This window comes from Phyllostomus hastatus, unplaced genomic scaffold (assembly GCF_019186645.2).
Source record: "Phyllostomus hastatus isolate PE091 unplaced genomic scaffold, TTU_PhHast_1.1 phas_contig_196, whole genome shotgun sequence".
Lineage (NCBI taxonomy): Eukaryota > Metazoa > Chordata > Mammalia > Chiroptera > Phyllostomidae > Phyllostomus > Phyllostomus hastatus.
In genome coordinates, this window is record NW_025333709.1 from 25,497,895 (window position 1) to 25,521,495 (window position 23,601).

Sequence of the window (23,601 nt, forward strand, 5' to 3'; positions counted from 1 at the left end):
ATTTGCTTGGACCCAGGATCAATATGCAGAATGAGTATCTTACACACCAGAGCGTGAATACATTTAAGAAATCACTTCTAAAAGAAATTAAGCAAAAGCCTGCCCATGCCAGGGACTAATTACTTCGTGTTTTCATTAGCTCCAGAAAGGTTCAAAGAATCCTATCAGCCTCTTGGAAGTAAACCAAAGAGGGACTAAGATTAAAAAGTGGTTGCAGCCAACATGGATACATGAATATACGTGAAGGCTTCTGCCTCTGCGTGTCCATACAAGTGCCAGCCCGCAGGCCAACTGTGTCCCTTTCCCTGGCCAGGCCTTGAGGACATGGCTCGATTCTGATCACGTTTTTATTTTCTAAGCAGTTTAAGTTCTGGGCGTGGGACCCGGAAGAGGAGCGCAGGCGACAGGAAAAATGGCAACAGGAGCAGGAACGTTTGCTCCAGGTAGGACGGCTGGGTTTGCTGCCTTTTTTTTTTTTCTTTCAGACGACGCTCTCCTGATTCCTGTTGTATTAAATAGACTTTTAGCCCAGGAAACACATGAAATTGATTTCTTCTCAGAAGTCAATGAGGCTGCGAGTTCCTTTGTGTCCATGTGACATAATGCCCACGTCTAACTCCTCCTGCCAGAGGTTGCAATGACATGAACACAAGGAAAATGCATTTCACTTAAAAAAAACCCTTTCAAACCTCTGGGTATTGACGAAGGGCCGAGTCAGGTGCTCACCACCTCCTCAGCCGCCAATGAAATCCCGTCCCAGTAGCAGTGGGAATGAATTGTCAAAAAGCCTTTTGAAAGCGTGCATGTGAAATAAAATTTGGCCTGGCTTTCTTGCTTCTTAAGTAGAAATGTTTGCTCCCTCTGAGTAAAAGCTGCTAATTGTCAATTCTAGAAAATTCTGGGAGGAAATGTGCCATGTTCCTTGTCATTTTAGGCCTCTTTTGTGGAGTAACGGGACTTCAAAAAGTTACCTAATAACCTTAGAAACTAACCTATGCTGTGTACTTGGGATGTGCCAGGAACTGTGGTGGTTTTTGACATAGTTTATCTGATTTAATTCTCATAAAACTCTTCAAAGTATGTCTTATTAGCCCAACTTTGCAATTGAAGAAGCTAAGGCTCAAAGAAGTTAAATTAATTGGCCAAAGTCACACAGCTAACAAGGGTTGCGCCTGGTTTCAAATCTAAGACTGGATGACTTTAAAACTCATGTTCTTTTCATGCCCTGACCAGCATGGCTCAGAGGGTTGGGTGCCATCCTGCAAAGTGAGAGGTCACCGGTTCTGCTCCTGGTCAGGGCACACGCCTGCATTGTACTCCAGGTCTCCGGTCAGAGCATGTGCGAGAGGCAACCAATGGGTGTTTCTTTCTCACATCGATCTTTCTCTTCCTCTCTTTCTCCCTCCCTTCTCCTCTCTCTAAAAGTAAATAAATAAAGTCTTAAAAGAACAACCTCAGGTTCTTGCCATTATACCCCCAATAGTACCAATTTTGCCAAAATAATATTAAGAAGTTTAAATAAATAATAAATAAGAAATTTAAATCTCATTAATTTTGATGGCTTTCTGCTGCTGTATAGAAAGCAATGCTTAATGTGAGTTTATTTTACTTTTTTAAAAAATCTTTTTGTTCTAATCCTTCTGGCTTAATTCCCAGGGGTGGGTTGCAGGGGTCAGTTTAGACAGCTAACCATATGCTTTAGGTCTGCCGGTTAAATTTGATGCTTCAAAATTGCGTAGAGGTAAATCTTCAATATCAAAACGTTAGTAATGACCAGATTCAACAAAGTCTGGGAGCTGTTGGGATTTTTGTGTCCTTTGGGAGACCCCAGACCAGCCCTGGCCATCTGCTGGTCTGAAAACCAGACGCCCTTTTTCCGGCTCAGTGGTGAACCGCCAGCAGTCAGAAGCACCACAGAGTAAAGACATCAGGCAAGTGTGCCTTCCGTGATGGCACTCTGTCTGTTGCACCCTGAAAGGTGACCACAGTTACCGACACAGGCGTACATCTTGTTCCTGTCCCACCGAGGTGGGGTCCGGCGTGGGAAGGGTGTCTGTGGGGAGAAGGGAGGGGGCAGATGCGCACCTTTCACTCCCTCCGCTTCCATTCTCGGCACATCTTCTTGGTGACGGGAGCGCGGACAGACAGGAGCTTCTAGGACCAGTAAACCTAAAATGCTGTGCCTGGGTTTTAGCTTTTGTGAAGCTTTGAGGTTCGTTTTCTCTCCTTGAAAAGCCCCTGAAGTCCCTCGCTGCAGTACTAGGTTTTGATAACAATATTCTCACCTGGAATGAAAAGCCTGGGGTGGGTTGAGCAGCCATGGTTTTGCCGGAACATTCATAAGAAACCAGACTCTAGACAATCCCAAGGAAGCCCTTTTGCTCCTAAGATAATGACATAACAGGCGAGACCTGGAGGAGCCCTCAGTGCCTCCCGGGAAGATTAAAAAAAAAAGGCACAGACCTCTTTTAGCCTCAGAGAGAGGACTGACAATAATTAGCCTGAAATAGTCGGCTGTGTGTTGTACAGTTCGGTGATCCCTCCGTCTCTCTCTCTGTCACTCGGGGATGCCGTTCCCAAGGCTTCCAGGGGTGTCAGTTCTCATTGTAGGCATTAATTTTAATCTCCATTTATTCACTTCTTCTAGGCAGCTGTCAGGAACTCCAGGCACATTTTGAAAGCCGTTCTTATTCAGAGTATTTTATTCTTTTTCCCCTGAAGTGGTGACTAGTGTCGTATTATTTCTGGAAACAGTAATGGCACTTCTGGTATTGAAGCCTTCTAATGGACTGTTTAAAAAGCTACTCTTAATTCAGAAGTTACTTAAAGCTAGGGAGATTCCATTTGGGTAGAATGACTACAAGCAAAGAGTAATTCAGCTACTCAGCTAATTATCATCTTGTCCACTTTGGACCTTTCTGCAAGGTTGGGTTTTTTTTTTATCTTTTATTAAACGCTGCCAGCAGCAAACATATTTCTATTAACGGAATGGCAAAACTCATCTCTGAAAGGCCCAGTAAAAAGCAAACTATTGGTTTAGCCTACCTCCTACAGCAAAAACCACATGAAGGAAGATTTTAGAATCTTTCACTCTTTTCCTCTTTCCTCTTTTTTTTTTAAAGATTTTGTTTATTTATTTTTAGAGAGGGAAGGGAGGGAGATAGAAAGAGAGAGAAACATCAATGTGCACTTGCTGGGGGTCATGGCCTGCAAGCCAGGCATGTACCCTGACTGGGAATCGAACCTGCTACACTTTGGTTCGCAGCCCGAGCTCAATCCACTGAGCTATGCCAGCCAGGGCCCCTCTTTCCTCTTTTTGTAAGCACTGCCTACTCATATATGCGAACAACAATTCTATAAAACAACAACGGAAAAGACAGGACAGGGCAAAAGTAGGTGTATAGTTATGAGTACGCAAAAACAGTTTATTCTTATATTATTATTTATTAGTTATTGTATTATTTTCCATACAAACAACTGTAAACCTACGCTTTTTTTTGCCCCACTCTGCACCGTTCTCCTTTGGGTTTTTAGGTCCCTAACATGTTGGAGCACCATAGAATAGTACTTCCCTTGTGCTGCAGGTGGGGATTAGATTCCAAATGTTACAACAAGGAGATGGTCTCACAACACATGATAGATGGTGGTTTAGAGGGGGAGAAAGCCCAGTGAGGCATGCCACGGTGAGTTCAGAACAGTCTCTGGAAATTCTGTAACAGGAGAGATACCAGAAGGAGCAGGACAAGCTGAAAGAAGAGTGGGAAAAGGCCCAAAAGGAAGTGGAAGAGGAAGAACGCAGATACTACGAGGAGGTAGGAAATTTCCAAGAAACAACTTGGACCTTGTGGTCCTGTTTCCTCAAAGTCAATCCATAATTTTCATGTCTGTGGTATGTGTGTGCCTGCGGCCGTGTCCGATTCTCCTTATTCAAGCAGAGCCTGTCATCCTCTTCAAAGGAGTCATATCCTGTAGGTACTAAAAGACCACAAGTCCCCCCAGTTTAGTTTGTGATAAGGGTGTGTTGAGTCATGGTCAAGTGTGGCAGACTCTGGCCAGCAGAGTCCGTCTGTTGTGACTGAAGACGAGAATAAATGCACAGGAGACAGCAGTCCTGTGGAGAAAAGGGGGACAGAATGGCTACTCCCTCAAGGGGAGAGTGCCTCTGAGTGTCTCAGCCACTCTCTCAAGAGGAGAGCCTCCCAATCCTTGCCTTGACAGGCTTTTATTGTTTTTCTCGGATTTTATATCAAAGAAGGATTTATTATCACATAGAATATTATTGTCTACATTTTCAGCACAATCAAGGAAATGAAAATAGTATGCAGAAGGGAATGGCGGCGAGCTGATTAGCTCTGTCCTTGGGAAAATTCACACAGGCTTTGGAAGATACCTTGAAGATAGACAATACACATTTGTTGTTTTAGACCAGGGTGATGGAGTTTTAGCAAGAGCAAGCCCTAACAGTCTGTATGCATTTTCTAGGCCTGATTCCCATGGGAAAACTCGGTTTGAAGGTCTGGCTGCTGCCCACCACCTCGCTTCCGTAGGTTTTCCATACACAGCTGAGACACATTTGCCAGACCAAAACAAGCTGGTCCCCTACAGTCAAGAGACAATATGATTATATTTGATCTCTAGTCAGAGAGTCAGATTCTTAATTTATCTTAGAGAGATGACATGAAAGTATCACTTTATTTACAGTGTGTTTGAGAAAGCACATTTGGTAATGAATTAATTTTATGACGATAATTGTGACATTAAGGCCAAAAGAATCCGTACCACTGCAATCACTACGTGCTACTAAAAAGATTCAGTAAAGAGATTTGGTGCCATATAGTGAATACAGTGATAAGGAATGGTGGAGAGGGATATTTGGTTTTGTATGTTTCATTTTTTTAGGTGAACAGACCAGACCACACTAGAGAATTTGAGGGGAGCTAAATTTTATGTATATTATTTAAATTTTATATATGATTAATATTACTGTGAATTTTATCTTCAACAATAATTTTTGTACATAATCCAATCCCTGTAGCATTTCTAATAAGGCTTCTTGAGTCTCCCTGACTAATTAATTTGTGAAGACTTTGTTTTTCTATTAAATCAAATGCTAATTTCTAAATCATTATCCATAGAGAGTATTATCTGATTTACATGCATTTAGAAAATAAGACCTTTTTTTAATGCCCTGCTTGTTTATATATAATACTGATGTCTTTTTTCTAAAGTTCCTTAATGAAATCTTTCTCTTGACAAATGTCATGTTTGATTTTTTTCCCTTTCATTAATTCCTGTTCTTCCTCTTAGGAGCGCAAAATAATTGAAGACACTGTGGTCCCGTTTACTATTTCCTCGACTTCTGCAGACCAGCTGTCCACATCCTCCTCCGTGACGGAAGGCAGCGGCACAGCGGTAAGGCCATCGATTCAAAGCGCTTTGGTAAAGAGAAGCACCAACCCACAAGGCCAAGTTTTCCACAAGTTTAAATCCAGGACTGGCTATTTCCCTAGAATCACATCAGCTACCACATGGCCATTGTGCCCCTGGGTACTGTCCCTGCCATGGCCAAATCCTAGAGTCATTTCTCAAGGAGCAGTGCAGTCATGACCGAGGCCAGGTCTGCCCCCACAGGCTCGCAACCAAGTCTCTCTGCACTGGCTGGCAAGGTCCTGCCTGATTCATGAGCCATGTGCTGGAATGTCCCTCTTACTGCTCATCATTCATTCATTCAACAGGCGAGCATTCCTCTCTGCCGTGACACACGTCCCTTTGCACTGGATGGCAGCAGCAGGATGCCAACAGTAGGCTCTCCACCAGCCTCCATTCAGGTTGCTTCTAACGCACCCTTAAAATTGCCCATGAGGTTTACATGTGTCTTCCACGGCTGGAGAGAGCCCAGAAAGACCAGTCTACCCCTATATCCTCCAAATATGGCCACGAAGGTAGTGGACAGAAGTTATACCAAACCCTGCATAGCCCATAATCTGCATTAAAAAAAGACAACTGGTGGGCACTAGAAAGCCATTTGTCCTGAAATGAGCAGTTCTATGACGTTCAATTTTGGATGGTGGGTTTTCTAACCAACTCCCTTTTGTGATGACTTTTGAGAGAAATCCCAATTATATGTTTATTTTAAATCATTAGAACTCAGTTACTATTCAATTAATTTGAACAGCTGTTCTTTAAATTGTAGGTGATGTGATTGGAAAAAAAAAGCTTCAACTATCCCCTAGCCAGAGATAAGTGTTGTCCAGTGGGTTCAAAAATTATATTTAAGAGTATCCTTGTTTGCCCCATTAGAATAAGATGGACCAGGAAAACTGTCGTGAAAGAGAACAAGACACAAGACAGAAGACACCATTCCAGGGGGACAACCAGGACTTGTTGCTGAGGGCTAGCGAAAGCGAGCCACTGGAGGAAAAGGGAAGGTATGAGCCACACCAGGCCGTCCGTCTCAATGTGCAGAACCAGGCTCCGCCTGTTCTCTCCCAGGAAGAGTACTCATTGCTAATGCAGATCACATTCGGCCTTGAAGTGATCATTCCAGTAATACATTACATATTGCCTGGATACATTCTGCTAACTCTGAAGTCAGTATCTCTGTGCTACTGAATATAAATAGCCTTATTTTTAAACAGGCAAAACCTCTTTTAACTAAGGGGAGACAGTAGAGATTAGAAAAGGAGCATGGGATCAATTCAAAGCCCCAAACCTAAACATCACTCAGCTGAAGTGGTTGATGTGTCGGAGGAACAGAGGTTGGGATGATGCGCTGGGGTCCCATCCCCAGTGGTTCTACTGTGGGCCTGAACGTCATCAGTATCCTCTGAGCCATGAAAAGCCACATTTACTCTTCTGTGATAATATAATGAATAACCGACAAATTGATTGTTTGTAGGTAATCACCCCACTCATGGGGTCCAGTCTGTCCCATGGGATGTCAGAACAGGGCCCCCAGAAGTACCTGCCACATTCAGAGCTAGCTCAGACAGGACAGAACATGGTTGTAGCTAGGAGATATCGAGGGTTTATCACTGCCACCCCACACCTGACCTAGAAGGGACTCACAGAGACCCAGGAGGCTCTGCCACCAGCATGTTCTTTGTGAGATGGATGTTTGCCTCTGGGACTCTGAGATCACAGGTAGATATTGATAAATGTGCATGCTTATACAACACACAAACCATCCTGATTTTCAAAGATTGGTCAAGTGAAGGGTTGGCCAAGAGCTGAGCTCTTCTGGTGGGAATCCTCCTATGCTCAACAGCTAGAAGACTGGTTGAGTCGTAGGGTGTAGGGGCTTGGGGCCCACGTCCAGAGTCTTCAGAGCCCTTGGAAGAGCACACCTGTTTCCAGTGAACACTGTTTAAAGGGACTTCCAGTTTTATGAAATGAAAGCCACCCACCAGGAATGTTTGAGTACCACTAATAAGCATTTCATGTACATTTTCACCAGTTCTCCAGACATTCCCTGTTGTCTCCAGAAACTTTAAAAAAATCTCTTGCACCTCTCCTTGTAGCTTGGCACACAGAAGCTACTGAAAGGCTAGTAGATTTCCACAGGCTGCCAAAGTCCCATGCAGCCCAAATGATTGCCCTAGAAAGTCCTCTGGTGAAGATCTGGAAGAAGGCAGCAGTTAGCTCAGGCATCCCTTGAAATTATTAGAATGAATTGCTTTGTGGACAGGGGGGTGTGAGGGACATCAGATATGAAGGTTTTGTAAGCTTGTTAAATTGTTGGATAGTAAAAATGAGTAGCAGTTCAGAGTATTTAAACCTAGTTTAAAATAAAAAGGATAGATAAGCATGTAGTTAGCCCCATTTATTTTTTTCATATTGAAATTGGTACTTCCATACCCTAAGGAATAGGATCGGTAATTTCGGTTCAGTTGTTTTCATCTCTGTTCTGAAATATACTTATTTATTTTAACAGCCTTACTCAAGGGGCCTGGACTGATTCAGAGAACCCCATATCCAAAGGAACCCATCAGGATGACCAGCTGGTTACAGAAGCTGAGGCCCCACACTGTGGGGCGAACCCACAGCTAGCTCAGGGTAAGGATGGAGAAGACCAACCCTGATGTCCAAATTGTTATAAGACAGCCCCTCTTACTGTCTAGACACATATGATTTCTCTTGGCTGCAAGCTTCTCTTCTAGCTCATATGAAATAGCACCAGGAATCCACTCCCACCACCAAGTGCTCAGACCCCCTAGAATCATCTTGAGACCTCAGCAGGCATTAGCACTTTACAGAGAGGCGTCTTACTAAGCAAAAGTGGCGTAACTGGGTACTGAATTTATGTTCCTTATCTGGCCTCAGATCCATCCCGGAATCAGCAGGTATCAAACCCACCCATGAACGCTGTAGAAGATGTGAAGCCAAAAACCCTCCCATTGGACAAAAGCATTAACCATCAGATTGAGTCACCAAATGAAAGGCGGAAGTGAGTAACCAAAGATGGACGTGGAATTTCTTTCTTTCTTTTTTTTTAATGTATTTACTGCCCTGACCAGTATGGCTCAGTTGGTTGGAGCATTGTCCTGCAAAGCAAAAGGTGGACAGTTTGATTCCTGTTCAGGGCACATGCCCAGGTTGCAGGTTCAGTCCCTGGTCGGGGCGTGAATAAGAGGCAGTCAACTGATGTTTCCCTCTTACATGAATGTTTCTGTCCCTCTCTCAATTCCTCCCTTCACCTCTCTCTAAAAATAAATAAATAAACAAAACCTTTTAAAAAATGTATTGGCTAAGAAGGGGGAAAATGAAAAAGCATGCGATGGCGAGATGTTAGCAGCATTTTGTGCCTTCTCTCCATTGACTCTCACTGACAAGGTGAGAAATATTCATGGAAATTTAGGACAGTCTCCAGGCAAGTAATTATGCATTCTGAATTTATCAATTTGAGAGAGGCAAAGTGATGTTTTTAACCCATAAATTAAACATTGGAAAGAATTTGTAGGCACGCTGTATTAGCAATTTATTTATTTAAGTGAGTTAAATTGTCTCAGAATCTATTGACAAATATTTTTTCAAGGAAAAATGGTTTTCTCTCATTATCCTTCTCTTTAAGTAGCTACCCTGGGCTGTATTCTAATTTTGTAAGATTTGTATCTTCTTACAGTAATGATAGTTCCTAACATTTTTGAAACATTTCAATAGAACAGGCACTGTGTTGAGGGATTTACATATCTCATCTCTTCTTTTCATAAATTAACTCACTGAACTCTCCAAATAACTCCAGTTGGGTTACGTTCTCATTTTTCAGGTGAGCAAATTGAGGCTCAGGGAAATTGAATAACTTGTGCAGAGTGCTTGACTGGTTAAGTGGTGGAGGAATTCAAAGTGAACCTGCAGTTCCACGATAAGGTCATATTTGAACTAGACGTTCCTTGTAATCCGTTTTAAAAACATAATGCTCATTATTCTTCCGTCACTCCACCTGGAGCTGGGCCACCTGGATTCAAGTTTTCATTCAGCCACTTGCCTGCACGGGGCTTTGAGCACGTTAATTAATCTTTCTCTGCTTCAGTTTCCTCAGGCGTCAAGTGGAAATAATAATAATAATGCCTGCCTGTGAGGTTTTGTACCTGGGAACTAATAAGGACTCTATAGTCCAGGGGATGGCAGTGACAATGACAATGATGGAGATGATGATGATAACAGCTTGCTTTATAAGTTCATCTTTTTACCCTGTTCCATTTTTAAAAACACAACATCAGAACCATTTCCCCCTTTTCTCTTATGTCTACCCAACTTGGTTTCTATTTGCCTAGATGACACGCAGAATCAATAAAGCTGAAATCACATGGAAGTGATTTTTGACCTTTTTTTCTGGCAACGTTATTTATATTTTAGCATATTACATGAAAATGTGGTATTTTGGAGAAAACAAGCTCTGCCTGAGGAGGGAGTTTTGGGTGGGCAGGGTCTCAGGGACTTATTCTGAAAGCAATCACAAGACAGATGCACTGTTCAACTCCTGTGTTGGCATTTCTCTTACCCTTGCTTTTTCTGTCCCTTTCTGTACCCTGAGTTCTGTCCCTTTCTTTACAAATGAAAATGCCTTCAATAAGCAAGATCCTGGAACTGACAGCTTAATCACAGGCAGGGCTTGAGCAACCAACAGCCCCTGTAAAACCATCCCGTTAGCTTCCGGCTGAGACTATTGTGCTTTGGAGGTGCACATGACACAGCTGTCATTGAATGTTTTGAACGCCGCCCCCACCCAATCACATGTTCTTGAAATGCATTTATTGACAGGGCTGGAAGCCACTTCACTGAAAAACACCTCTCTGAGTTCCATCTTTTATCTCTGGGCTCTCTGTACGAGCTTTTCACTATATCCCTACTCATCTCTCCCCCCTCACCTGGTCTATAATTTTTATATCTAACTCAGCATGCAATTTTAAATCAGCCGAGAACCTGGCACAAATGAAGATGAGAAAAATATTCTGTCTTTTCTGTTCAATGGTGTCAGCCTGGTTTTGATCTTGTGCGGCCAATGCATGTATAATCTTGGCTGGACGGAATTACTGTTTTTTGTCCTTCATAGAAAAATTACCTCTAGGATGAAGTTTTTTATTTTCTTATCTAAAATGTCTTTTCTTGTAGGATTGAGCTTCTCTTTCCTTGTCATAATTTTTGGCTCCTTTACCATGTTACAGGAAAAGCCCTCAAGACAACTTCCAGGCAGGACATTTGTCCCCCTGTCCTCCCACCCCTCCTGGCCAGTCACCAAACAGGTACAAGAGGTCAGCAAGCCTTTCTGGGGTGGCTCTATTTTGAAGAGAGCCTGCCAAGCATAATTGTAACTGGATTAGTGCTTGCCAAATGATTTTGAGGGGCTTGTCCATCAAGGCTCTTTCAACACACACACAGGCAGGAGGAAAGAACACACTCCCCATCTGTCTGCAGCCCACGACCGAAGAAGCCAAGTGTGTGGCGTTGGCATGGCTGTGGCCCTAGGCCTTTAATTATATTGTGTGGAATCTGCAATCTAATAATAAAATCCACCAGACAATTGCTGGGCTCCTCAGTCGGCGCCTTTCCTTCCAAGATGGCTCAGTCCTTCCAGGCTGATGGCTCTTAACAGAGAACCAGGCGGGGGCTGAGCAACAAAACTGCCTCCTTCCTTTCCCCTGCTCAAAATCTCTGAGAATTGCTGCTGGACATTAATTGAGCCCCATGATATTCTTAAATGCTGCCTGAATTCCCATTCACTGGGGAGACCAATTACTGAGTACTCCATTTTCTTTGATTTAGAAATTTTGTTTAACTACTGGATGAGAGGGAAATCCTAATAAATAGGGTTTGCCTAGGGCAACTCTTCCTCTTTTCTTTTATCTTCCTTTCTATTTCTGCTGTCCCTCTCTGCCCCATTGGCTTCTGAATGATATTGCATATTTTCACATTTCTTGAGTAATTCCAAGAGACAACGGGCGTCAGTGCAGTTTGACCTGAATTTCGGGAGAGCTGCCTTCTTGGACAGCCCTCTTGTGCCCTCACCGGTGTCGGGCTGCTGGGTTTGGTGCTAGTCCCTCAGTGGGTACCGTGCACCGGGGAACAGACATGGGATGCATGCAGCCCGTGCCCACAGGGGCTTACAACTCAAAGAGGATGTCTGTCGGGTGCCCAGATTATAGAGTCACAGAGTGTCCACGCTGGCAGAGGCAGTAGAGATCATCTACTCCAGCCCTCTCATTCTGAAGGTGGAAGGGAAACCCAAAGTGGGTTCTTTACACCAAATCACAGAACTGGGTGAAAAAGCAGGGATTCGATCCCATATCTACCTGGGACCTGTTGGACTGTATCATAATTGCCCCTCTATTTTTAAACAAAAAAAGATTTCTTTTTCTAAATAGGTCAAAGAAATTCCCTAGTGGGCCAATGAATCAATTATAGAAAATTTTAAAGCAACTTAGAAACCTCAGTAAAGCTAAACTTCATTATCTTTTAGGACTTCTGTAAACATGATAAATACATTGCATCATTTCAAGGCATTTGATCACTGTGGTTGAATAAACCACAACACAAACTCTTGTAACAAATAATGCAAACACACGTATGCACGCACACCAAATTCTGTACCGCGGTGGAGGCCTATTGCATTTAGTCTAGCACGTGTTTGCAAGTTATGTCTAGTGCTTCATTTCTGCTCATCAGTTCAGTAATTGTCATTCCACTCATGATATAGATATTTTTAAAATCCATGTTTTTCTTTTTTTTTGCATGAAGCTACATATTTATGTATTTAACCAACTATTCTAAATGGAATACTTTATTATTACCTATGGCTTTCTATGCAGGTCTATCAGCGGGAAGAAGCTGTGCTCTTCCTGTGGGCTTCCTTTGGGGAAAGGAGCTGCGATGATCATCGAGACCCTCAATCTCTATTTTCACATCCAGTGCTTTAGGGTATGTATTCATCTCTCTTCTAAGTACCATGTCCTAATGTCATTTGGCATCGTTCTATGCTGGGAAGTACCTCCTGGAAATCACGATGGCCTTTGTTCGTGAGGTACCCCCTACAGACGTGTGTGTGGAATTCATCCTTCACAATGAAACTCAGCGATCATGCATCCCTCTGGGATGTCAGGTTAGAAGAAGCAAAACAGGTTTGTGCAATGTACCTTCGCAAACCAGGTTCCGTTGCTAAAGCAGAGTGTCGACTGCAGCGGGAAGCTGAGAATGCTACCCTGGGAAGACAATGAGACTTCTTTTAGGGTTATGTGGATTTATTTGGCATGTAATATCTTTGCTGTGTCTCCAACTCTTGTGACTTAATGTTGAAGGTTTTTCTGTCACTTAAGTGTGGTTATAGCTAGTTGCAAAGTTGTAGGTCTCCAAATGAATGTCTGTGATCCCAAATTAAATATCACTTCCTCTGAGAAGCCACCCTGTTCACCCAGACCAAGCCACTTGCCTTTGTGATAGGTCCTCGTAGAGCCTTTCATGGTCCATATCACTCACTGTTGAATCATTTCAATTATCAACTCCTCTCATATAAACTGTCCACTCCATAAGGGCAGGAACCATGTGTGTCTGGCTCCCCACAATGTCTTCTGCACCTGGCAGATGGTGTCTATAAACATTTTTAGGTAAACAAATAAATGAATAAACTGAAAATGATGAGATGTAGATTCTAGTCCCAGATTTCCTGCTCATACTTAGGTAAGCTAACCAGTTATAACTGATTTATTATAAAATGTATAAGTTAGCATCTTTCAGCATTTCCCAACTTCTTTTTTTGGCTCATGAACATGTTTCAAATTAATATATATTTTTTGAAACTAAACCCTCCAGCTCTGAGTAAGAGTCATTTCTTTCATGCAAGAGTCCTTCTTGAATTTTGTTCTCTTTCTTGTTGGTAGTCTCCTCAGCTATAAAGTACACTTGCATAGGTTAAAATAACTCCCACTTTATCTGTAGGCTCAGGGAAAGCAAGTGAAGTGGTCCCAAAAGTATTTACTTAATAGTATCAGCAATCACTGGGAAGCAAAGCTTATCATGGACAAAACACAATGTGGAGACTTAATGAAATTCAACTTATCAATGTTCTCATTGGAAAATTAATGAAGATACTGCTTGTCTTAAATGGTCTAGGAGTATTTTGAAGCTCAAGGAATGTACTTTTTAAAATGTCATGATTATGCCAAGATAATATGTTCCAACACCATAGTTAGTTCTCCAAAACTTTACCAGAGTTCAAAATAATCAAGGTGGCAAAGGGTACTTGCTGATTCTCAGGGGATAGAAAACCTGCTTTCTAAGCTGCCAAGGCCTTTGTTCTCTCTAGTCATTCACTTTCTGGAGCTGACCTGATGCTTTAAGATACGTCACCTCCTAGGTTTATCCCCTACGTTTGTGATGTAGATGCAACTTGTAACATAGCTGGGATGACGCCTCCCTCTGTCCCAGGTGACCTTAAAGCATGAGTCTGAGGCCCGCCCTCTACTCCTGAGCTGAGCCTTGATCTCCCGGCAAGAGGCTGGCACCAGAACCAACCCCACTGCCACGTTCTCGGGCACCCCCAGCGCAGTATGTCCTACAGTGTCCTGCACACAAGCTGACTTGGCTGAAAGCTGCTCCATTCTCAGCAGATTTGTGACTCTGGGTGCCACTGCCTTTAATGTGGAAAGATAAGGTGGATAGCTAGCTATTTCCTAGTAATTCTGACCTGAACTTAGCTACGCTGAGTTGCTTAGAAATGCTGGAAAGCATTTAATGATTAGTCACGGGGAAGCTTTAATTGATAATCTGTTGGCTAAGTGTTTATTTACAACCACTAGCATTTGACTATTTAAAATGGTACTTAGGTCAAATATACGGTGATGGAAAGAGATTTGACTTTGGGTGGTGAACACATTGTACACTTGCAACTTACATAATTTTACTGAACAAGGTCACCCCAATAAATTTCATTAAAAATAACAATACAAAATAAAATGGTTTTCCATATTGACATAGAAACAGCTTGTGATAGAGGTTAATAGCACAGGCTCTGGGATTAATCCAACACCACTCAGCAGTTTTACAACCCTGGGCAACTCAGCTAAGCTCTCTGAAACAGTCTTTCTCTGCAAAATGCAAGGAGTCACTATAAAATGCTAAAAGGATATTGTTGCTGTAGGTCAGTTCTTCGGGCAGCATCTAACACACAGTAGGTGCTCAAATGTAGAGGCTGTCTAAGAGATTATTGTGCTACTCATGAAAACGGTAACTACGCATTGTAGAGAAATTCCTTATGCACCTTATAACTTCTGTTCTTTCTCCTCTTTAGTGTGGAATTTGTAAAGGACAGCTGGGAGACGCAGTGAGCGGGACTGATGTTCGGATTCGCAACGGTCTCCTAAATTGTAATGATTGCTACATGCGATCCAGAAGTGAGTACTGGGCTGGAGATGAGTGTGTGTGGCCTCATGCCTTTCGTAGGACCCACTGGAGGAATTCAGTTATTTCTGCCCACCGGTTGACACTCCTACCCCGAGGGAAAGATTTATTAGCATCTACAGGAGGAAGCGATAATGAAATAACCCTTTAGGTAGCACTTGTTTGTTATTGGAAGTTACTGCTTGGGTGTGGCCAACTTCTTTTCATCTAGAAGTTCATTCGCACACCACCGGATAAAAAGTGTATGCCAAGTTTGAGGCTTTGCCTGAGCTCACCGTGGAGATTTGGGTGAGACAGAAGGCAGATAGAAGCTCTGTAAAACACTGTTAGTCACTTGTGGAGGTGTATCCTTAGGAGACCGGCACCATTTGGCCGGTGGGGGAGCTAAGCATAAAGAATGGCTCTCCCTTGTTCATCAAATCAAGCACCAGCTCCTCATTTATCTTCATGCTCAGCATTCAGGAGTTTCATGACATAATATATCTTTACTCCCAGCTAAATTGAAAGTTTCTTGAGAGTCTAAATGATGGGTTCTGCTTCTTTGTGAATCCCTGCCCCTGTCCAAAAATACCTTAGCACATAGTCAGAGCTTTCAAAACACGTGCTGCCTGGAAGCTCCCTTGAGTAGCCTGCCCTATGACCTTGTTCTCTGGCTGTCCTGCCACAGAAGGTTCGTTTTGGTTGTGGCGGCACCAGGGGGTGCTGTTGCCCAGCCTCTGCTTAGAAAATGTGTAAAGAGCCAGTGGCCAAGCCTCTGCATCCTGCCTCATTTTCCAGCATAAATGAGTCCTTCTGGTAGGTGGCCTAGGCAAGAGACTCCTCTGTGCAAATCCCTCAGTCAGAGACTTTCTTTGAAAAGGCCAGCAGGGAGGGAGGGAAGGAATGAAGAGATGGTATTTGAAATTCAAGAATGTTTTATTTCTTCTCCAGGTCAATGCAGTGATATTTTCACATGAATCTCTAAATCTGTAAGATTAAAGACTTTAAGAGTAAAAAAATGGAATTAAGTTCTTTTATAGATATAGATTTAGTATATTCTGAGAAATATATGCATTTTTTATAAAATTACGTGAAATAAAATTTAATCAAGCCCAGGTGATTCTGACCTATGATAAACACTTGACTTGAGGTCAGAACAGTTCCAACGTAGAGCTGGTACCATCTAACTGGACTATGTATATTATATATTATATTTTTATAGTATTTACATTTATATGTTTATATTAGCTGTTATATATAATATAGTATATATTTATATAATATAGTATATATTTGTATATTTACAATATATATTTATATAATATAAATTTATATATTTATAATATATAAATAGCATATAGCACATATAATTATATATAGCATGTATAATATATAAACATATGCTATAAACATATATTTATACTATATGTATATTGTATATGGTATAAATGTATAATGTGATTTTTATACTGTGTATTAAATATATAAAATATGTTATAGAATACCACTTACATACCATGCATACAGAAATACATATATACATGTATAATATGCAATAATTATATTTTAACTGAATTTTTGTTTGTTTTGTCTTAATACAATAGAAGTGAGAACTAAACCCTTTCCCCCCCAGTTTTTAAAGTGGTTTTTTCTATAATCTATAAAGTATAGTTTTTCTCAGTCCACCTGAATATGAATCTTGGAACCAGAAGAGGGCACCATTAGGTTGCAGGACTGTTGGGCCAGACTTCAAGAGCGCTGTAAATCCGAATTTCTTTCATAACTTAAAGTGCTTGAAGGATGCCAGCAGAGAACAAACGTGTACCCACCCCTGGGGACAGTAACCTGTTTTCATCCAGATTTTTATTTTAATTGAGAAGTTGGATGACTCATTGTCATTTCTGTTGGAAATTAACTTTTCAGATGTAGGCCAGAAATTTTTTTTCCTATGTGTATGAACATAAGGGACACTACCTGCTTTTAGTTCCAAATCTGAAGACAGGAACCGTGGAGTTTCAGTACCAGTCTCATAAGATGAAAAATAAGAAAGTGATTTGGAAGGATACCAAAGATGGGATTCTTTTCTTTATTTTCTATTTTAATGCAATATTTTACTAGGATTTTTTTTAGAATATTAAGATTCTAAGAAGAAAGCAAAGTCTTCTCTCTCTGTTGAGATAACCTCTATAGACATTCAAAAGAATAAATAAGTAAAAGTCATGTGATATAAGGTTAGAAAAGTTTAATGTCCAGAAAGATACCAAATTAAAAGTTAAAAAAAAAAAGCAGCCACTGTCTGATCATGGCCTGGGGAGAGAGGCGGGACGCCTGTGAGTGCAGATACGCACACACGTGCACACAGATGCACGTGCTGGTTTTTACTTCACAGAGCTAATCACATAGTCAGTTTTCTGTACCTAGCTTTTGTTGCTGTTGTCTTTAACTTAGACATATATCTTGGCAATTTTTCCATCTGACATGTTCTTTCTCCTCATTCTTGCCAATGTTTTTTTTAAGATTTTATTTATTTATTTATTTTTAGACAGAGGGGAGGGGAAGGAGAAAAAGAGGGAGAGAAACATCATCAATGTGTGGTTACATCTCGCACACCCTCTACTGGGGACCTGGCCCACAACCCAGGCATGTGCCCTGACTGGGAATCGAACCAGTGACCCGTTGGTTTGTTGGCAGGCTGGCACTCAACCCACTGAGCCACAGCAGCCAGGGTGTCAATGGTTTTTTAATAGCTCAATACAATCCTACCTTATGGACTTTAAAACTAAAACTCTGTGAATGGGCACCTCAGGTGTTTCCAGTTTTCTAATACTATTTTTTAAATGCTCCAGCAAACATCTTGTTTATACATCCTGATGAAATTTGAAAGCATTTCCACAGGGTAGCTTGTGAGCAGTGAGACTGCTGAGTTAAAAGGCACGTGCTTTCTAAATTTTCAGACAACCTGCCTAACTGTCTTCCAGAAAAGTGTGCTCTTCCTGCAAAGTGCACAAGAGCCTCTTTCCCTCCACGCCCGTGTCAGCCCTGGATATCAGCCAGGTTTTTACTTTTGCACTCTGCTAGGTGGCGGTGGTGGGGAGGGAATTCATCGCTTTGACCTGTATGTCTTTAATTATAAGTGAGCTTGAACATCTTTTTATGTTTATGCACCATTTATATTTCTTTTTCTATTAAAAACTGTACCTCTTTATCCTTTGCCCATTGTTCTACTGGCACTTGATTTATATGAGTCTCTTGTAAATGACAGAAATTTTTATTTTATTTTGTATTTTCTGCTTGTTGTAGTTACCATTCATCTTTCTACCTTGCGATTTTTTTCCCACAGAAAAGATTTTCATTTAAGTAATTAAACATATCTTTTTTTTCTGGATTCCGTGTTTCGCATTCTATTTAGAAAAACTCTCACTACTCCAAGGTCATATGTTTAGCTGAGATTTATCCTAGAAATGTGTTTTGTTTTCTTTTTCATATGTAAATTTGTGACATCAGGAATATATTTTGGTGTAAGAAATTAGACAGATGTCCCTCTTCCCCCCCCCAGTTAGCCCATTGTGTGAATATAACTTACTGAATAATCTTTTTTCCTCACTAATTTGAAATGCTAGCTTTCTCATAAACTAAGTATATATACTTGGGTCTATTTCTGGATATTTATGTGTTATTAACCTGTTTACAGTAATGTCAAACAGTTTCAATTATTATAGCTTCGTAATATGTTTGAAAATTGAGTAATAATGACCACCTTAACTCTAATTATTTTTTCCAAATTTTCCTAACTCTTCTCTCACATTAGTTTCCCAGGTAAATGTTAATGTCATTTTAGGCTAAACTTTAAGAAATGACATGACGAGGAGAATGACCAGCACATCTGAAAATACTGTTCATTTTTATTCTTGGTGTCGTCAGAAAAAAACATTAGTTAGGAATGAATAGACGGAAGGGATAATTCTCACTTAGAGAAGTATAAATACACTGGAATTGGTTGACTATACCCCAGATGCAATAAAAGAGTCAGAATGGGAAGAAATAGCAAAAACTCATTTTTCTTTTTTTTTTATTTGATTTTGATCTGAGTTGAGAAGAGGGGAGATGGATGGATATGAGGGGTGGTTTACATCATAAGCATTCTAAGTGAAACAAAATAATTTCATTTCGTGGAATAATAAAACCTGAATATATAATCCTATTTTCTTCAAGTAACTAGTCACATTTAAATGAAAATTTTCTCTTGCAGAGGAAAAATAGCATAACAGCATATTAAAATGCAATTCCTAAAAGCAGTGTAAACAGTTTTTACGCTCATATGTAAATGGCAATGGAAGTGCAAAACAAATTACCTGTCACGAGTCGAGCCGTCACATGTCCCACTCGTGCCATTTGTGCCTGGGTGCGGGCGGCGGTGTCTCTGTGTCTGCTCCGTCAGTCACTCGCATGAAATGCACTTAACGTGAAATCCCCGGGGTCTTTCCCACTGTTGCTGCTGCCTCATTAGAGCTCTGGTGCCTAAAACGAGACACTTGGTGAAGGTGTCAGCAGGAGATACGGAACCCGATCCATCCTTCCCCAGTAGGGTTGCTGGCTAAAGGCAAGATGCCCAGTTCAATGCTGTTCTGCCCTGTTAAGTTCCAATGTCAGATCAGCAATGAATTTCTTTTGTATGCCTGTGTTTCAAATAGTGTATGTTTAGAAGTTGGCACTTCTATATCCCAAATATCATATGGGACAGATACTTATGCTAAAAATGGTTTTTGTTGTTTCTCTGAAATTCAGATTTTATTGGGTGTTCTGCATTTTAAATTGCTAAACCTGGCAATTCTGTTTATAGGTCATTTGTCTAATTCCTCCTATTGCAATGCATTTCTCCTTAGAGAATCCAAAACCTAAAGAAACTGAGAGGAGAGAGAATATTTTCTTTTTATTTGCCAAGAAGACAAGGTAGAAAACTTGATGGAGATCATTTGGTGTAGGGTGAAGTCCAGATGATTTCAACCAAGTTTTGCAGGGTGTGGGAGTCACCTGGGCTCCATGTTAAGTCCTGGGATGGAGCTCAGAAGTCCGTATTTCTGACAAGTTCCAGTTAATGCCAGTACTGCGTCTCCTGGCACCACGCTTTGAGCTGTGGGGTGGGACAAGTTTCCCTCCCTGGGGGGAAGAGACAGAGGGCATAGCTAATTTGGGAAACCTGTAAACATCTGAAGTAAGAAGCATTGACTACTTCAACCAAATGTCGCTCTGATTTCTTCATCACAGGTGCTGGCCAGCCTACGACGTTGTGACATGGCTTTCAGGCTTCCCGACCACCCACCATTTCTTTCTTGAGAGTGTCTCCTGGCAATTGTTTAACAGAATTCCAAGTTCAGGGGCTTCTCAGCATTCATCTAATTTCTGAAAGGCTATTCTAAAAAATGGTATCTGTTCTTTTATAGCACATTGTTTGTGTTTCTCCTGGTTGTTGGTTTTTTTTTTTTTTTTGCATTTGCACAGTATATACAAAAAAATCTTGAATTGTAATGATTCTGACTAGCTCAAAAGAAGGTGTTAGTACGGTCAGACAGACTTACAGTTTAAAATGTGTTATTCTCTTCTTTTGGGACTTAATGAGATAAATGATTCAATAAACCTGTTTTGTTTTAGTATTTCTAGGAATTAAATACTTTGTGTTTACAAAATTGAGCTGCAGAAAGTGCAAGACATGCCAATTTGAGACACATGGTCTTTTAAGACAGGAGCATACAATTAATGCATTTCAGAAACTAAAAACCACATCATATAGCTCTGAGCTATAACTGTTTTTAATGCAAAGACACTAATCTGATAATATATACTGTAATCCTGAAACATTTGTGTTACTTACCTTTTGAGGTAGAAGTCATACCAATAAATTATTGCACCATTAGTGTTAGGTTTTGTATACTTTGAAGGTTATGCCATTGATAGAGTCTGGCCCATCAAATGAAGAGAAAGAACCCTTGCAATATCAGCCAGACTTACACTCTGGATGTTGCCCAAGGGTAGGGAAAAAAAAACAGAGGAAACTATTTTAGTCATCATTTCCAAAGTTATTACCAAAACGTATAAGGAAGTTTGATCTTCAAAAGAGTGGTGGGCCGTTGCTAGCCATGAGGACTTTGTTGCTTGCTTCTCTTCAGACTCCACATTCAATACAAGACTCTGCATAAGACACACGGAAGGAAGCTCTCTCGTCGAGAACAGTCCTCCATTAAGTGGGACCTCAGCTCACCCTGGCCTGCAAGTTCTCTATCAGGGCCTGAGCACAGGTGTCTAAACAAAAACATTAAGTTCATCCTAATAGAATCCAAATGACATATGATGTGATAAGCCACTGGGGTGTGGCCAGCAAGAACCTACAGGTCATATGTGTGCTGCCCACTGTAATGGATATCTGGTCTTCCTCATTCTCCCACGTCACCGACTCTCTTTCCTATCAAGAATTCTGGACCTTGCTCATGGAGATTTTGAGAGAGGAACTCTTGTGGAGAGCTGGTTGTTTCTTGCCCTGTGTGGTGAGTTTCAGCTAGCCAAGATAGGAATCGAGAAAGGAAAGCATCATGTTTTAAATCTCCAGGCTGTTTCTTTAAAACTGGGGAAAGGAGAACTATTTATTCTGCCTTAAAATGATGGCAAATAAGTGAAGATGACATTTTGTGAATGTAGACTATGGCTATCCTCCTAATAGGTTAATGTAGTCATAAAAGGAGATCAAGTAGATGTTTTTCTGTTATGTAAGCAATAATTTTTTTCTGTGTCTTATTGAGTATGGCTAGCAATTATTTATTTACATGCTAGACGGTTCTCTGCATGCGGGTTCCATGTAAGTGCAGAAATTTCCTCAGCCACTGGAGGTGTTTTGACTATTTTGTCATTTGGATGAGCTGTTGTCAGACTGAAATTTACACATCCCTTCGTTAAAAATTGTGCCTTAGAAAATGCAAAGCTGTTGCACACAGTGATGAATTATGGATGCAGTACATTGAAGAGAGACGAAGTCACCTCCAAGTTCCCAAGACTCACGGAGGTGTTCACTGTTTTACAGGGGGAAAAAAATCAAAACAGAAAAAGAAAAACAGAAAAAATTAAAAAGAAAAAGTTTTGAAAATGTACAGATTAAGTTCAATATTTTGGTTAACCACCTGCATGTTTTATTAAATATTTTGATAATGTGATGTTTACACTTTGCATGATATTAGCAGAGTGCTTTACCAGAAATAATGCACAAAACATGTACAATATGATCATTCATAACCGATTTTTATGGAATACTTTTTACATGTGGAACTCCATCCGTTATGTAGGAATTATATGAATATTGCACATTCTCTTCTGGTTTCACAAACCCATTTATACATATTTCTTAGAGAGACTCATTGTACATGTATTGAAGCTAGAATTGAGTCAAGAAAAATAAAGCGCATTCTCCAACTGCGAAATGCTTTCCCATAATGAACTATAGTCACCAGCACAGAATAATCTCCAACATTTTCTAAATTCTAATTGCCAACTGTTTCTATTTATATTTGATTTATATTTCATTTGGAGTCTGTTACATGGCAGACTAGATCTTGTTTTTTCCGATGCAGCATAATGAGTATGATCTATTTCTTTTCAAATAATCTTTGAGATCCCAGGGAAAAAAAATGCTCTGCTCTGTTGAGCTACAATGTAAATGTGTTTGCTTTAAAAAAAAAAAGATGAGGCAAGTGAATGATTTATTGTTCCTGAGGAAGTATATCTGATTTTTTCTCATACTCCAAAAGCTAGTTCCTTCTCTTTCTTACAAGTAAATGGGGAACTCTGTTTTTCACTCGCAAACTTTCATGACATTTTCTCATTCTTTCTATGTAGTGTTATTAATGCAATACCTATTATAGTTATTGATACACAGTGTAAGACCTAATGAACTGAAATGATCCACCTCCCGTGTGAGTCCGTCCAAAAGATGTTGCTGTTCCGGTGGGCCAGTGTTCTATGTCAGTTACACTAACCTTCATTTAAAATATTTATTCTAAAATGCCTCTGAAAAATAGTAAGAAAATAAAAAGTTGCCTAAAATGCAACAGCTTTTATAGCAAATGTACATTTATAAATAAAATACTCAAATCAACTTTGTATTCCATTGATTTTGTGGGGGCGGGGAGGGAGGTTTTCTGACTTGGGGAAGAGAATCAAGCTCGCTCTTTTGTAGCTTTAGGTCCAGGGTTACATAGTCAGGTGAGGGCAAGGAGCCATGAAGGAAGTAATTGCCTTCCACTGAAGGATTCAAACACCTTGAGATGAGACACACAATAATGAGGCAAATGCCAGTGGAAATGATCTGGAACAACCAAATGATGGTCGGCTTCCGACGCTGGCTGGAGAAAACCAAATCAAGCCCTTAAAGTGGCCGTGCCCGCCTCCTACCGGCGCTGCCCCAGGCTCCCTCTCACTGCACACCTGCAGTTTGTTTTGCTGAGGGTCTTTCTCTCCCTCCTTGACCCAGGGAATAAATGTTGTGAAACAGTGGCATCCTGTGACGCTGTTAGCTTTCCGAAATATACTTGTATCTTTCCTGGCATTCTGTCCCAAATGTGTAGGTGGTGCTTCCTTGGCAGTTTTTGTGGCTTTATGAGGCAACATCCTAATTGCCACCAAGTATTTGGCTTCTTATTGCAAAGTTTGGTAGGCAGTGAGTAGTTGCTGTGGTTTGCAGAGAAAAGTGAA

At 40.9% G+C, this 23,601-nt stretch overlaps 1 protein-coding gene across 14 annotated transcripts in view; it reads left to right on the plus strand.

Moving 5' to 3' along the window:
* Positions 1-23,005, plus strand: part of LIMCH1 (LIM and calponin homology domains 1) — a 315,721-nt gene extending 292,716 nt beyond the window's left edge. For 5 of the 14 annotated variants that reach the window (XM_045833959.1, XM_045833961.1, XM_045833962.1 and 2 more), the window contains 10 exons: positions 363-443; positions 3,720-3,812; positions 5,308-5,412; positions 6,301-6,428; positions 7,934-8,055; positions 8,323-8,446; positions 10,665-10,751; positions 12,306-12,414; positions 14,780-14,882; positions 20,134-23,005. In XM_045833959.1, coding sequence (XP_045689915.1) covers positions 363-443; positions 3,720-3,812; positions 5,308-5,412; positions 6,301-6,428; positions 7,934-8,055; positions 8,323-8,446; positions 10,665-10,751; positions 12,306-12,414; positions 14,780-14,882; positions 20,134-20,159 — 978 coding nt within the window. In that variant the 3' untranslated portion in view covers positions 20,160-23,005. Of the gene's footprint in view, positions 1-359; positions 444-3,719; positions 3,813-5,307; positions 5,413-6,300; positions 6,429-7,933; positions 8,056-8,322; positions 8,447-10,664; positions 10,752-12,305; positions 12,415-14,779; positions 14,883-20,133 lie in introns of all 14 variants that reach the window. The other 9 variants (XM_045833965.1, XM_045833963.1, XM_045833966.1 and 6 more) reach the window with 3 other exon arrangements.
* The last annotated feature ends 596 nt before the right edge of the window (positions 23,006-23,601 follow it).